The following is a 15,708-nucleotide window of genomic DNA, read 5'->3' as shown; positions in this document are numbered from 1 at the left end:
TGGAGCAGGTGCAAATGTCCACACTGACCATGGGGCAAAGTAGAGCCCTGCCAGCCTTTCACATTACCTGGCAGTATCTGAGGGTAATGCCATTACCCCTCACTACACCGGACATGGATTTTTGACTTCATGTGAAGCCTGGACAGAGCATCAGCTGCAGGTTCAAAAGGCACAGCTCTTTCTTCAGGACTCCTGCAGTGTCTCCTCCTGGCCAGCTCCAGTATCCAGAGATTGTGAGGAGACAAATGAAAGGAAACCTGACTTGTGTCAGCCTGAGCAGCCCTGACAGTCACTTCTTGAGCAGAGTGGCCAGAGACTGATTTATTTCCTAGTGGTTCTGGAGGAAGTTGTATCTCAAGTAGAAAAATGAGGCAAGGGTGACACCCTGTACTGGTACTAGCTCAGTTCTGGTTGCAAACAGAGCAGAGGGAGAGGCCCTGGGCAATGTCGGCATTTTCCAGGATGGATTTCAGATTCAAAAGCTGACTCTGTATGGCCTCAGCTTGGGAGGGCTCCTCTCAGAGGGGCCCAGGAGCACTTCATGGGCAGCAGAATGTGGCAGCAGTGAAAGGCCCGTGTTACACGCATACACCACCACTCTTGTCCAGAGGTCGTTCTCCTCTTCCTCCTTCACTTCATGGCCAGTTGCAAGGTAGCCAAGCCTTCAAATTGTGGGTGAGTTCTTTCAGGTCATCACTTGGTAGCTGAAGAAGTTATATTCCGTAATTATCTGCTGAAGTAAATGCTTGGGTTTGCTTTCTGCCTCTGTTTTAAGTGCTTCTGCCTGTGCTGGACACTAATGATTTCATTTTTTGGGTAGCAGTCACATAAATAAAGCATTCCCTGCTGAGCCTTTTTGCCAGTCCCTGAGCTGCTTCCCATCTGAAGGGAAGTGTAAGAGGTAATTAACAGCCACTTGAAAAAGGATTAGCAGGTGGGTGGGAGCTACTGTTGGGTTCATGCATGGAATTGCCATGGAAATGCTGAGATTTCCTGGCACTTCATCCAGTGTGTGGGCTCCAAAGATAGTTGCACTCATGGGCCTCTCTCCTTTGGATCTTCCTACCCTGCAAAGGGAGCGGCTGTGTTTTCCTACAGGACAGCTCCCACGGGCCGAGCGGTGGCCATCTGTGAGACCGGGGCGTGCGAGGAGCGGGGTGCTGTGCTGCAGCTGTCAGCTGAAGTCTTGCTACATTTCTTTCATGTCAAACCACCTGGCGGAAAATCAGGAGGAAAAGAAACCAAACAAACCTTGTTGGTTTGCCCCTTTGCCAGTGTTCTGAAAGAACTTAATGCAGCAAACACTCAGAGTTTGGCACTTGGAGAAGGTGCTGCTGGTCCTTGTCCTGCAGACTGTGGCCAGCTCTGTAGCCCTCGTGTGGCTGAACAGGGCTGCAGCTGAACCAGGGCTGTCTTGTATGGCAGCATTTTCAGGCTGTGCAATGAGACCTGCATTTGCTGCTAGGGTTGTTGGGTGGCCACACGTGCTTAAAATATTGGGCCTCTCTGTGAGAAATCTCTCTCATTTCAGTGCCTGCTCTGGAGGGTCAGAAGGTGGCAGTGGGCACACGTTCATCTGAACAGGTCCTGTGGGGATCTCCTGTATCCGTCTCCCCTGCGCAGCAGTAGCAAAGAGCCTCCTGAATTTGCCAGTGTCTGTGGGGCTTTGCTTTAAGGAAAACGTGCCTTTTGTTCCAGATCACCTGCTAGCAGACTCCTACATCGGGCAGGAGGACTCCCCTGAGATGCAGCAGGTGGCCCAGAACAAGCGCAGGCTCTCGGTCATCTCGGACGGCAAATTCGAGAGGAGCTTCACCGAGGAGCAGGCAGAGAAGATGCCGAGCGAGGGCCCCAAGCCACGAGTCTACACCATCTCTGGTGAGAGGCCGATGCTGTCGGAGCACGAGAATGACAGCATGGAACTGGTGGTGATGAAGGGGGCTGCCCACGAGGAGTGTCACCACGGCCACCACGCGCACGGCGCCGGCGGCTCGCACGGCGTCCGGCACTGCAAGGCCTGGCCGGGCGGCCGCCAGGGCTCCAAGGAGTGCCCCAACTGCTCCAGGCTGGCTGCCCCTTCCCAGCAGTCCATTGAGCTGGAGCAGCACCCACCTGGCGAGGCTGGGTGGCACAGGAAGAGGCTGGAGAGGATGTACAGTGTCGATCGAGTGTCTGGTAAGTGAGTGCTGGGTTGTTGTTGTGTTGAGGACTGGTGAATAAAGTGATCTATAGACTCTGAGGTCTCAGAAGGTAAAACGCAAAGTTTATTAGAAACTATACATTTTTTTAATAGATAATTACGATAAAGGGGGACCTGATTGGTTTTTAATTAATACTTTGCAGAGGAATGTCTGGGAAAGTTTATCTGACTCTGTCCCTCTGACCAGACTGTCGGCCACCACACCAGGTGACAGGAAAGGTGACACTCATCTCATCCCAGCACAGGGGTTTTGATCCTGGGCCCTTCTGGTACTGTGGGGCAGCATTCCTGGAAAGGGATTGTCAAAGGAGGAGTTTTCAATAAGCTGAGCTCAGCTGGAGGCCATCTCATCCTAGCTCCTGGTCATCGGTGGCTACTCTGGGTGGTTTTCATGTCTTCATGCAGTTCAGTGAGCTCCTTTTCTGTGGAGGAAGAGCGAAAGAGGAAGGACTCTGTCAAAACCCTGCATCCATGCTCATCCCAGAGGCAGTTCAGAGTAGGATCCTCTCTCTGTCTCTTGCTGGGCAGGGGAAATCTTTGTGAACTGCTCTGTGGAAGCCTCAAGTTATGGTACTTTGGTGTGTTTCCAGATTCTTGTTTGCAGGGCTGGAAGCCACTCATGTAGTGCGACATCATGGGCTTCCTACAAATTCTAGCAAATAACACAGTGTTGCACTTTCTTCCCTCCTTTTTTCCCTGCTCAATGTTCTCAGGGAATAGGGCTTGTAATTATTCCATTCCATAAAAAAAACAAGAAAAAAATATTGTCTTTAAAAACTGAACCATTAATCAAATACATGTCATGGTCTGTGTGCTTTGAATTATAAATGGATGTGCAGTCCATCTTTGCCTGTATGTGGCTGGCAAAGAGTCTGGCCTAATTTGTCTGATTTTTTCTGTAAACACACATCAAGGCATTTAGAGCAGAGAGTCTGGCCAGGAAAGGTCAGGGTTTTCTCCTTGAAAAGAAACTGTGTATAAGGATTGTGGAGATCAAACTGTCCAGCTTCCCTGGGTTCACAGTTTTCTTATAAATACTTCAGTGATATTTACCACAGGTAAAATCACCAAAGGTTTGGATCCTGGACCATATTTTCATGCCTAGATACCTGAAATTATGTGGCTACATGAATATATGGCTTAAACTGAAGAATAGTAATGAAAAAACAGCTGATTGTGAAATGTGTGGAAAAACTGCAGCCCCTTAAAATCCTGTGCATGACTTTTAAGCATTGTTCCTCCGTTCCCTGGGACTTTATGGGCTTCACATCAGACACTGCATGTGCCCCATATGAGCTCCTGTGAAAGAAATGAGCTTTATCCCAGCCCAAACCAGCACACCTGAACAAATCAGAATTGCACTGTGGGACCGAAGGAAGTTACTTGACACAGAAGCAAGGGAAAGCTCCACAACATTAATGGAGGGGTTTAACTCCTCATAGCTGGAGCTGTGTTTGCTGGAAAACATGTGCTGGCAATTCCTGCAAGAGATGCTGTTACTGGGCCTTGGAATTCAGTATCTGTTTTCAGCCAGGCAGCCGTTTTCGTTGGGTCCAGTCATCAATGTGGAGTGGAGACTGTCTTTCTGAACATGTGTCAGAGTAGTTGTTTAAATGGGAAGAAAGTGGCCAGTGCAGGAGCTGTGGATGCCCCCACGGGCATTCCATGTTTCAGCAGCTCCCCTGGGTGCTCATCTCAAGCCTCTGGGTCCTGACTTGTGTGACTGCACAGGAAGGGCTGTGTCTCCAGTTCCAATTTCCATCCCAGTTCCAATTTCCATCCCAGCACTGGCACCGTGGAAGGAGAGTTCCCTCAGCTTGGTCTTCTTTGCACTCTCTATCCAAGTGCTGCCACTCAGAGATAACCCCAGAACTGAACAGCACGAGTGCCACAGGTTGCAAGAATTCCCTGGCATGTCCTTCCTGCCTGGCTTGCAGGGGAAAGGGAGCAGAGAGGAGTGGAGGCAGAAGAGCTGATTTCCCCAGGGTTCACCTGACAGTGCTGCTTCTGTTTGCATTCACATGACAAGTTGCTGCTGCAAACCAGCACTTACAGCAGCCAGGCCCCATTGGCATCACTGAATATGGGTTTTGATGCTGAGTTTCTGATGGCTGGCACCATTCCAGGGGAGCCCAAGCTGTCATCTCCTGGGCTGCTCCCAGCATCTGATACACACACATCCACTCACGGACAGAGGTGCTGGGATTTGGGTGCAGTGGGAAGTGGCTGGAGATGCTGGATGTGGTGGTGGTGTCCCTCCAGTCTTACCATGCCCCTGGCTCCACTGTTTCCTCACAGTTGATGGTGAAATGAAAGGAGAACGAGCTGCTCTGCCTGGCCAGAAAGGATGTGCTGCCTGCTCCTGGCAGCAACAGCTATATCCATAATCTGAATTTTAATTCAGTGAGTGAGCTGTGGAGCTGAGCTGTACTGCCCAGTCCCCACCTGCGAGCTCCTCTGCTGATGTTCTACCCTCTGAAGGGTCCCAAATCCTTTATTCCTCATTGAGTGCTGTGTGGAGGGCAGGGATATTTTTCCTAAGTTAACTCCAGTCTGTGAAAAAAGGAGAGAAATCTCCCAGCGATGGTGCAGGCAAAGTCTCCTAAGGATATTAGCTGTTGTTCATAAGCTCTGCTTTGAACCAAAGTCTGTGGCTTAAAAGCTATAAAACACATGAAGAGATTGTCAGTCCTTTGAGATGAGTAGTCCCTGAGATGCCTATACAGAATTGTTGTCTAAAAAGGAATTTGTACAACTTCTCCTTCGCCACTTCTGTGGGTTGAAGGCTTCAAACAAGTAACTCATTTACAGTCTGAGTTCTTCTGCTTTGCTTCTGTCTCTGTGTTTCAGAGGAGAGCAGACTTTGGGACTGCATCAGAAGTCTTTAGCATACTGGAATGCAGTTTCATTTAACATATATATTTCCTTGGAGTGCCTTTAAACAAGACTTGACATAAACTGTGAGCTGAGAAGGAGTGTCTGCTACAGCTTTCTATAGATTTCTTGGAAGCTGCACTTCAAAGGAAGGCTCCCCAGCTGCAGTTAGCATCTTTTGCATCTGTAATTGCAACCACTTTCTGTACTTTCAGGGAATAATCTGTAGGATGTGATGATCTGTACAAAACATTTGGTAAGATACCTGGTCTGTAGTAATTATACCTGCAGTGGGCATGTGGAGTTTGACTGGGCTTGGGCCAGTGAAAGTGAATTAAAAATACCTTGACGATGCCAGACTATTAGATAATATCAGATCTGAAGATTTGAATGACTGAGGCAAGACACATTCAGCAATAATGGGGCAAAGCATTAGGCAAGGGAGTCACAAATTGGGTGTGAAGCAAGTTGAAAAATCAGGTAGCCCCCAGCCCCAGGAGTACAGTCCACTGAGATCTCACAAGTATTTGGCAGTGGATTTCAGTATCCCTCTGATTCCTTGCCTGCCTGACTCCAGCCTGAGAGTTCTCAGCAGGAGCTGCTGCTTGGGCATGTTGTTCTTCCTGGTCATCACACACATAATTGGTGACTTATTTTGCTTTTTGTCTTAGTGGTCATTCAGCGAAGGTGAGGCAGTGTTCTGATGCCCTGGAAATAGGGGGAAAAGCCCTCACAATTGGTTTGGGTAGGGCAGTTTACAAAGAGAGGTGACTAAATCAGCTCAGTTACCTGCAGGTTGTGGAGCTGATGGGTGGTCTGACTTCCAAACCAGGGGAACTCCTGAAGGCCAAGTCACCAGGAGCAGGTGTGAGAGGGGTTTATTGGAACTTCAGTGGCAGAAAAAAAGAGGATATTTCAGGCTTACTGTTCTGAATGGAAGGTAAATGATTTCCATCTTCTGCTGGGCTGTATCAGAAAGAACTGGAGGAATGGGACAGTTTAAATCAAATGATACAAAGGGAAAGACAGAGACAGGAAAATGCTTTTAATGAAAGATGTTTCTTTTCCCTGTTTTTTTTTTTTCCCTAGTTCAAATGTCAATTCTGTAATTCCTGGATTATTCTAATCTCCAGTGCTTAAGATAGAGCTTTTATTCTTCACTTAGCAGCCTGATAGACAGGCTTAGCACAAATTTACAGAACACTCGGAGGCAGTGTGCAATTATATGAGGAGGATGAGACTTGAACTGTTCAGTCAGGGCAGGATGCTGAAGGAAAGTCCTGAGAGAAAGAGTTTGGGGAGGAAATGTGGCTGTCTGAAGGATGTCTGTGCCTGCTGAATGCTCAGGCTCTCTCTCTCTTGCAGATGATGTCCCCATACGAACCTGGTTCCCAAAAGAGAACCTCTTCAGTTTTCACACTGCTACTACAACTATGCAAGCGTAAGTGAAACCACTGCTGTGGTTTTTGTTCTGCATCTCAGGGTCTGGACATGCTCAAAGCCCAGAGCGTGGAGCAGGAGTTGTGTTGGCATCACTGTTCAGGGATGAGAAAGAAAGAGAGAAACTTGTCTCTTGATAATTTTCTTTCCCACTTACCAGTTCTTCCCTACTGCTCTCATTTGTTTGGTTTTACCTTCTTTAACTCCTCGGGCTACCCTGCTCTTTTCTGCTTCCCTGATTTTGTCTGTGACACTGTGGCCTGGCTGCCTCTGCAGAGCAAGGATCCTGTGGATCACCAGCTGAGACCCTCCACCAGCTGCTTCTGCTGCTCACACTTCCCAAGGGAAGGGTGTTTCCAGGCTTGCCCTGCATCCCTCACTCCAGAGAGGTGCCTTCCTCTGGGATAAGGAAGCCCTGCAGCTCTGCACTGGTCTGCACATGTGAAAAAGTGTCAGTAAAATCCCTGCAAAGCATGAAGGGGTGTGAGTTGGGAGGAGCCTTTCCCTCCACGCTCCATGCAGGCTCATGGGTGCTGTGTTTGGGAGGAGACGGCTCTCAGAGGGCTCAGGAGAGTGAGGGAAGCCTTTTCTCCAGGTTGTACCCAGCTTGCCAGGGCGTGCTGCTTTCCTGGTTTCAAGTATTTCCTACCTGACTGGAAAACAAGGCAAGCAGAGAGGAAAACGAGATACCTGTTCTGCCTTTCATGGCCCTTCCTCAGCCTTGTCACCTTTTTCCTGTATGTTTCTTCCAATGTCTGGGACACCCTCAGCTCTCTGGCTCTGTTTTCTTCTTGTCTAATCTGGTGTCCTTTTTGTACTCTTGTTTCTCTGACATTTCCTCTTTCCCTTCTGCTTTTCCCTCCCCAAATCCTGAAAAGAGGCTGGTTATTTCTCTTGGGATAACCCTGACTGAACCAGACCTGGAAGGATTCATGCTGGAAGGGCTGGATCTAGAGTTGAGGAGTGGGGTAGCTGCATCCCCCAAGAAAACAAAACAAAACAAAACAAAAAAAAATTAATATTTCACAGTTCTTATCTGAGTCACACACCATGAGCAAAATCAGCACATCTGGACACAGCCTTTGCTGTCTGAATTTGTATTTTCTGGGCAGATTTGTTGCAGGATGATGGCCCATGGCTGGGCTTACAAGGCTTGAAGGCCATCATGGGGTTGGTTTAGGGAATGGTGCCCCGAGGGAACCCTTGAGGAGCACAAGTCCCTTGGTAGATGTGGCTCCTTGGTTAACATTTCTGGAGCTTCTGTGCTGCCTCTAGAAGTGACTTAGAAACTCCTCCAGAAAATCAGGGCACCTCCCCAGAGTGGTGGCTCTCCAGGTACTCCTGGCCTCTGCTCCAGTGTTTTCAACCCACTGTGCTCGCTCCCTTCATGAAGCAGGCAGCATGAGCCATTTCAGCAGTGTTTGTCATGGTGGGAACAGCTCTCCCTGCTCTAGGAGCTTGTGGTTCTGCGGCCTGACAGGCCACACTCAGCTCTTGTACATCTGCACATTCTCTGGGTCTGTGGGGAGCTCAGTTTGCATCCAAGCCACATGTCAGCCCTGCCCCAGAGAGGATTAAGCTCAGTCAAGGAGGAGTCTCACCACTGAGAAATGTTTAATTTAAAAAGCAATTTCCTTCCACCTAACAAGAAATATTCCTTCCGGAGTGAGAATTCTTTCAGAATGCTGGCTGGGGCTGAGCACTAATAAATTCCTCTTTTCTCTCTTTTTCCCTGCATCTCCTGGAATCTCTAGCATCTCGTAAGTATAATCTTAATTTTTTTATTTCCTTGTCTGTTGGTGTCCTGGCTAAACTCTCTTCTCCTGTCCATCATATTCAATCGTGCTTTCCCTGTGCTAGGGACTGTCTGTCAGCTGGCAGGAGGTTAGGTGGCTACACCTGGTAGGCCTACATGGATCCCACCAAACCCTCCTCATCCTCCGAGTGCAGCCCTTAGTCACTGACACACTTTGTCCCTCTCGATGCTGCTGTACAGAGAGGGTTTGACTGCAGCTCTCAGGTCCTTTCTGCAGAGCAGGGATGGTGACTGCTCCTCTGGGCCAGGTTCTGATGTTTGAGGAGCAGCCCAGGGATGGTGGGTGCTCCTTTGGGCCATGTTCTGATGTTTGAGGAGCAGCCCAGGGATGGTGAGTGCTCCTTTGGGCCACATTCTGATGTTTGAGGAGCAGCCCAGGGATGGTGAGTGCTCCTTTGGGCCACATTCTGATGTCTGAGGAGCAGCCTAGGGATGGTGGGTGATCCTTTGGGCCACGTTCTGATGTTTGAGGAGCAGCCTAGGGATGGTGAGTGCTCCTTTGGGCCATGTTCTGATGTTTGAGGAGCAGCCCAGGGATGGTGGGTGCTCCTCTGGGCCAGGTTCTGATGTTTGAGGAGCAGCCCAGGGATGGTGAGTGCTCCTTTGGGCCACATTCTGATGTTTGAGGAGCAGCCCAGGGATGGCGAGTGCTCCTTTGGGCCACGTTCTGATGTTTGAGGAGCAGCCCAGGGATGGTGAGTGCTCCTCTGGGCCACGTTCTGATGTTTGAGGAGCAGCCCAGGGATGGTGGGTGCTCCTTTGGGCCATGTTCTGATGTTTGAGGAGCAGCCCAGGGATGGTGGGTGCTCCTCTGGGCCACGTTCTGATGTTTGAGGAGCAGCCTAGGGATGGTGAGTGCTCCTTTGGGCCATGTTCTGATGTTTGAGGAGCAGCCTAGGGATGGTGAGTGCTCCTTTGGGCCACGTTCTGATGTTTGAGGAGCAGCCTAGGGATGGTGAGTGCTCCTTTGGGCCACGTTCTGATGTTTGAGGAGCAGCCCAGGGATGGTGGGTGCTCCTCTGGGCCACGTTCTGATGTTTGAGGAGCAGCCCAGGGATGGTGGGTGCTCCTTTGGGCCACGTTCTGATGTTTGAGGAGCAGCCTAGGGATGGTGAGTGCTCCTTTGGGCCACGTTCTGATGTTTGAGGAGCAGCCCTGGGGAGTGAGGAGCTGTGGTCTGAGTGCCCTGACCCACACGCGGTGCTGCCCGGCCCCCTGGGCAGCTCAGCCTCTGTTGTCTGCCCAGAGCTTCCCTCTGTGTGTCCCTTGTCCTCTCCACTTCCAAGCTGTGGACTTGGTTAATGGCTTGAAATGGTTTCCCAGGGCGTTCAGGGGCTACGCAGAGAGGAAGAGACGGAAACGAGAGAATGATTCTGCAGCTCTTATCCAGAGGTAGGGCCCCTTCCCCCCCAGCTGTGACCTGGTGTTGCATGGGCCCCTGGGGGTCACTGCTGAACCCTGGTGGCGTTGACCGTGGCTGTCCCTGTCTCTGTGCTGTCCTGGGGACACTGGCAGTGGCTCTGCTGGAGCTCTGGAGGTGAATGATGCTCAGGATAGCTGATCTCCATCTTCTTAAAGAACACTGTCAAGCTGCTTTTAGCCTTCCGCATGATCTGTGCCTCAGGCAGAAAAATACATACTTAAAAATTTGAAGATGCAATTTCCCCATTCCAACTTGGAATTTCCTATCACAGAATGGCTTGGATTGGAAGAAACCTAAATTATGTTCTAGTTCCAGCTCCCCTGCCACAGGCAGGAATTTGTTTGAGGTTTGATGAATACTGCATGTGCCATTGCTGCACCTACAAATGCACCTCAAAAATCTGAGACCTAGGCAAAATTGACATCTCTAATGACCAGAAGTCTATTTTTAAGTCCTTTTTTTTTTTTTTTTGCAATAATAGAAGGGAAATAAAAGTGGATGGGGACTGATTCCTTATCCAGGTATTACAGAAGGGCCTGGTTTCCTTCTGCAGGCTTCCTATGGCATATAATTTACTCACAGTAGGAATCAGAACTGGCTTGGTCTTTTAAATATGCCAAGAGTTGTGGCAGCCAACTAAAAAGGATAACACAGTATCTGTGTAATTGGTTTAAAACTGCCGTGATCACTTCAGCACTGTTCAAAACCAAGTGGGAGAAAAACATCAGGTTTTTCAACTGAGAAATTGCCTGGCAATATTTTTTTTAGCAGCTTCAGAGTGGTGAGGTGTTTTTTCATCAATAACAAAGAGAAGTAAAAATCCAGACTAAAGACACTCTAAACAAATAGTGTATCTTTAAAAAGAGAGATTTCTCAGAATTTGTTAGGCAGAGGTAAGTCTTGGTTAGAAAATGGCTTGTGAGTACAGGAGCACTTGTGAACCTTGGTGAGGCTGTGTAGTCAGGACAGAGGATGGAGTCACCTGAGCCATGTCCCTTCTCCTGCTGTGCACACTGCAGGGCTGGCAGGGCAGGGAGCCTGGCTGTGTCTGTCGTGTCCCAGAGAGGAGCTGGGACGGCAGTGGAGGGGCTCTGGCTGCAGGGATTGCTGGCAGAGCTCAGCTCTGTCCTGCAGGGAGTGAGGAGAACCCCGCTGTGGGTTTGGGTGTTTGTTGTGCAGCCCTTGGTGGGCATTTCAGGGTTCAGCTGTTGTCACACAGCCCCTTCAGTGCTGAGTCTTGGTGCCCAGGGAGGCTGGATTGTGTGGTGTGGCCACAGGGATGCTGCTGCCTGTGGAGTGAGGGATGCCCAGAACTTTGCCACTGCAGGAGCAGCCAGAGAAGGGAGGGTGAGAGGTGCTGCCAGGAGTTTGGGTAGTGAAAAGTCTTCTGGGCAGAGTGTGGTGACCCACTGCAGGCAGAGCTGCAGGGTGTGGAGTGGAACTGCAGTGTCTTGGAGCCCCTCTGGCTGGGATGGATACCCTGGAGGTGCCATCAGGTCATGCAGACCGTGAGGCACACTGGAGGAGAGCTGTTCAGAAAAGGGAGGGATAAGGAGATTTCATCACTGAAACTTGAGGGATTCTGGTTGTGGCATGATGGGTGAAGGGATCTTGTAAGGGATCAAGTGCCACAGGGTTCCTGGGTGCAGTTGCAGGAGCCAGGCAGGAAAGGTGGGCAGGTTTGGGGAGCCCCACTACTCACAGAGCTGGTTGCAGCCTTCCCAGGGCCAGTCCTGTCATGCTGACATGCAGGCACAGAGCAGCCTGAGGAGCCAGGCAGCTGCAAGAAGCCCTCAGAAGGATCTAGTTGTTCACAGCATGGCCACATTAGGAGGCAGTCCCAGACTTTCACTTCTTTTCCAAAGTGCAGTATTTTCTAGAAGAAAATAGATGGAGCAAAAGGCCTTTGACGCATTTTGTGAGTATTTAGTGCAGTGGTTAACCTTGAACAGCTGGATTCTTCTTGGAGCTGCTCTCCGCAGAGTTTAGGAGATGGTATTTAGGTCTCTTATGGGAGAGCCCAAGCTGTCCAGGCACCTGGGAGCAACCTTCTTCTATGGCAAAGGCTGCTTTACCCCTCTTCCCCCAGGATCTGAAGAAACTCCTCTGTGAAGAGGACTTCTAAGCATTTAAAAGAAAAGTGGGTTTTACTCCAAAATGCCAGAAGCCCAAAGGATGTGACAGTGGCCTTGGGCAATTAGCATTGGTGCTCAGTGTGTGGTATGATCTCAGGCTCACAACACACCATAAAGATTTCCATATAACATATGTCTGAGTCTGTTTTGTGTAAAGAACAGCCCTGGTTCCCTTGAAATGCTGTATTTATTTGGATTTTAATCGAATGCACTGTAAGACAGACCCAGTTATCGGTGATGGTGCACCCCAGAAGGCTTTGTACAAAGAGCCAGGCCAGGGATGTGCCTAAAGGGGCACTTGTCTGATCCACAGCAGTGAATCTTCATGTACCCAAGTAGAGACAAAATAAATCTTTGGGGAACATTAATAGCCCAAGTGTAGACAGAAGTTTGGCATGGAATAATGCTGCTCCCAGCTGCTGGTTTTGCTTCTTGCTGAATTTGGAGCCTGATGACAACAAGGGCTCCTGAAGTGCAGGAGGTGACGTGGGTGCAATGCTCTCCCATGAGAATTGTGTTTGTGTGGATCTCCTGGACAGGAGCAGATGTATCCAAATTTCTCTGAACAACTTCTTGTCAGTGCTGGAAGTGTCTTTTGGTCCGGTCAGTTTGCTAAAGCATCTGCATGGTTGTACCATGTCCTTACTCATCCCACTAACTTGTGTGTGAGCCAGACAATTTGTGACTTACCCCTTTCACCAGCTGTGGTGTCTGTTGCCTGGTGTTTGCCCTGTGTGTTGGGGGCCATAAGGAATCCAGGAAGGCTCCCCCACTGCAGGGTGCCCAGTGCATGGGCTCTCTGTCATCCTGGGGCTGCACTGTGGGGTGAAGCCACAGTCACTAAATAGGATTCATGGAGAGGTGACACTGCTCTTGATGCTGCTTCTCCGTGTCTCTTCTGGTGTGCTGTTTGTTCCTGTCCTGTTCCTGTCTCGTGAGTGATGAGAAACTAAGAGAAACTGGTCCCTTGCACTCGGAGGGGCTGGACAGAGTCCCTTTGCCATGGCCTCTGAGGAGTGGCCAGGACATTCTGTTTCACACAGACCTGACTCTGGGGTGTAGCTGCTCCCCAGGGCTTTCCCCTGGAGCTGTGTGCTCTGCAGCCCCTCTGGACCTGGCTGTGAGGCCAGGGCAGGGCAGCACACGGGGAGAGCAGGCCCGTGGGGACAGGCAGCATCACTGAACTCTGCTGTGCGAGGAGGGAGAACCTGCTTTGGTCCTCCCCAGCTCTGCCTGGAGAGCAGCACTTGGGCTCTTGGGCTGCATGGTTACCAACAGCATGGGAAGGGTTTCAGGAGCCGCTGTGTTTGGGAATGAGCACAGCCACGAGTGTGCAGAGCCTGGGCACCCGCATTCTGCTGGAGAGAGGGGAGCAGTTACTGCTCTTTACCAGGAAAAGAGGGAACACTGCCAGCACAGGCAACAGTGGGTGTCCTCAGCAAATACAGCACAGGTAAAGCTTAACCAGAGAAAAGGGAAAGCAGCCATAAGCTTTCCCTGTGTGGAAAGGCTGCCCTGTGGGACCTCACTTGCCCTGTACCACCAGCCCAGGGAGCTCAGAACAGCCCCACTCAATGAACATCACCATCGCAGCACTAAATCACTGCAGGCTGGGGACCTGGTCTCCAGCTTTGGAATGCCTGGAAGGAAATATGCCATCATCCCCATTTAATTTTCTTCCTCCATGTTTTCACAGTCCTGCTGGACCCAGGTGTTGCTTCTTGTCACCTTTCTCAAAGGTTGTGTTTGGCCTTTCTTTTAGGAATTTTCGGAAGCACCTCCGCATGGTGGGGAGCCGAAGGGTTAAAGCACAAAGTAAGTGAGCACCTGGAAGTGTGGCTGTGAGGAGCGGGGCTTGGTGGGGTTTGTGGGAATTCTGTCACATGCAAATGTGGGTTGAAAGGACCTGGCTTTGCGCTGGAGAGAGGAATTGACCTGTTGGTGCCATTTTACCCTACAAACAAGAAGGCCAGGTGGTTGCAGGTGTCCAGGACATGTGGATGCCTGCAGCAGCCTGGAGGCTGTTCCCAAGGACCCTCTGTTGTGGCTGTGGGACATCTCTGGTGCAAGGCGTGGAAGGAAAGCTGCCGCATCCTTGTCCCCTATGTGGATTTTGGTGATCACTGGGGTGGAGGCCAGCATTCTCACTGGGGTGAGGAGAACTCGAGCTGCGAGTCCAGCAGAGCTGCCTGGCCTCTCTCTGCAGCTGTGACCAGCTGTGGCTCCATGTACCACACAGACTGCTGGCTGTCCCCTCCTGCCCTGTCCCACTGTCATCTCCACAGCTGGCCCTGGGGGAGAGTTGTCTGGTGGGAACTGAGATGATGGTGGAAAGAAGAAATAAGAGAATCAGAGAAGAGAATGGAGCAACGGGAAAATCAGGGAGTGTTATGCCTCACTGGGGAAGAAATCACCTCTTAGGCCTGCAAAATTGCAGTTCCCTTTCCCTGGTGAAGGCAATAATCCTCCAAAACTTGGTTGGGTGACTCCCTTAGCACTGTGAAAGTGGTGTAACCTGCTCCTGGGAGCTGAGGATTGCTCCAGAAGAGAAAGCATCTTGTTCTTCCCACCCTCTGGCCAGGCATCGTGCACAGAGTGCTCACAGCAAAGCATTGCTGAGTTCAATTTGCATTCTTTCCTTTCTCATGTGCTGTGAGAAGTGATCAGCAAAGAGCTTTGCCCTTTCATTGGCGTCTGAGTTAGCATTGCCTGACGTGGACAGGGCTTACCTCCGTGAAACTCAGGTGTGCCTCTGCCTCAGGAACTCTTGGGTCATGTTTTCAAAGCTTTCTTTCTGTGCACAGTAGCTAAATGCCTGGGTTTATCTCAAAGCTGAGGATGGAGATCACCTGAAGAACTGAAGACATGGTTTGTCTCCCCAGACACCCACCCTGGGCACGCTTCAGCAGGGGACAGGCTGCTCTTGTGATGCTGATCCACAGTGAATTCCTGTGCTGCTGTTACTCAGTTCCCTGCTGTACACTCTGTCTGCCACCAGAAATAGGTATTAGTGCCCATAAGTGGCTGTTAATCCCGGCATAATGGCTCTCACATGGGCTTGCCAAGTCAGACGTGGTGGTTGCCAGTTCCCAGGAATTTGCCTGCGGTGCAGCCGTCTGAGCCAAGCTCCCTGGTTTGTGCTTGGGAAATGCCAGTGCAAACAATACAGCACTCCTTGGGAGGAAAAAAAGCCATGAGTAGTGCTCACAAGAGTGCAGGCAAGCAAAGGCTGAAGGATTTCCTCTTTTGCAACAAAATGTAGAAAGCGTGAGCTTTCCAGAGACATCCCCTCCCTGCTGTTTGGTCCAACTCTGACTGGGATGCCAGTATGGAGATGAAGGGAGAACTGACTGGAGAGCTACAGCTGCCTTCTGGCCATGCAGGTGTCATTTGCTGTGCAGTGCATATCTCTGTGAGGCCTTGGAATCTGAGCACTCACGCTGGGACACTGGACTTGCCATGGTTAAATTGAGGTTTGAGCTGTGTGCATTTAAGGAGAGACCATCAAGTGTTGTCCTTTTTTTTTTGTGTTCCATGTCCCATCCTGTGCACAAGTGGGCACTTGTCTCTGCTGTGTGGAAAGGACTCACGTTTGCCAAGTGGAAGGACCAGCCCAGGGGAGTCTGTAATGTGTGGCTTTGGTGGCAGTCTGCTGGATGATTGTTTGCTGGCAGCAGCAGAGGTGCTTTGGGATCTGTTAATGTCGTGCTCTGGTTTTATCCTTTAGCATTTGCTGAACGGCGTGAGAGGAGCTTCAGCAGGTCCTGGAGTGACCCGACTCCCATCAAAGCTGATTCCTTCCATGACTCTCGAGAAAGTG

At 50.3% G+C, this 15,708-nt stretch overlaps 1 protein-coding gene across 5 annotated transcripts in view; it reads left to right on the top strand.

The window, feature by feature from the left end:
- Positions 1-15,708, top strand: part of NSMF (NMDA receptor synaptonuclear signaling and neuronal migration factor) — a 46,924-nt gene that overhangs the window by 18,062 nt on the left and 13,154 nt on the right. For 2 of the 5 annotated variants that reach the window (XM_068211515.1, XM_068211519.1), the window contains 5 exons: positions 1,699-2,175; positions 6,440-6,515; positions 9,654-9,722; positions 13,651-13,703; positions 15,616-15,705. In XM_068211515.1, the coding sequence (XP_068067616.1) occupies positions 1,699-2,175; positions 6,440-6,515; positions 9,654-9,722; positions 13,651-13,703; positions 15,616-15,705 (765 nt within the window). The remainder of the gene's footprint in view (positions 1-1,698; positions 2,176-6,439; positions 6,516-9,653; positions 9,723-13,650; positions 13,704-15,615; positions 15,706-15,708) is intronic. The other 3 variants (XM_068211517.1, XM_068211516.1, XM_068211518.1) reach the window with 3 other exon arrangements.

This window comes from Anomalospiza imberbis, chromosome 21, assembly GCF_031753505.1.
Source record: "Anomalospiza imberbis isolate Cuckoo-Finch-1a 21T00152 chromosome 21, ASM3175350v1, whole genome shotgun sequence".
NCBI lineage: Eukaryota > Metazoa > Chordata > Aves > Passeriformes > Viduidae > Anomalospiza > Anomalospiza imberbis.
Note: the sequence above shows the minus strand (reverse complement) of the source record. Positions and strands in the feature narration are given on the sequence as shown.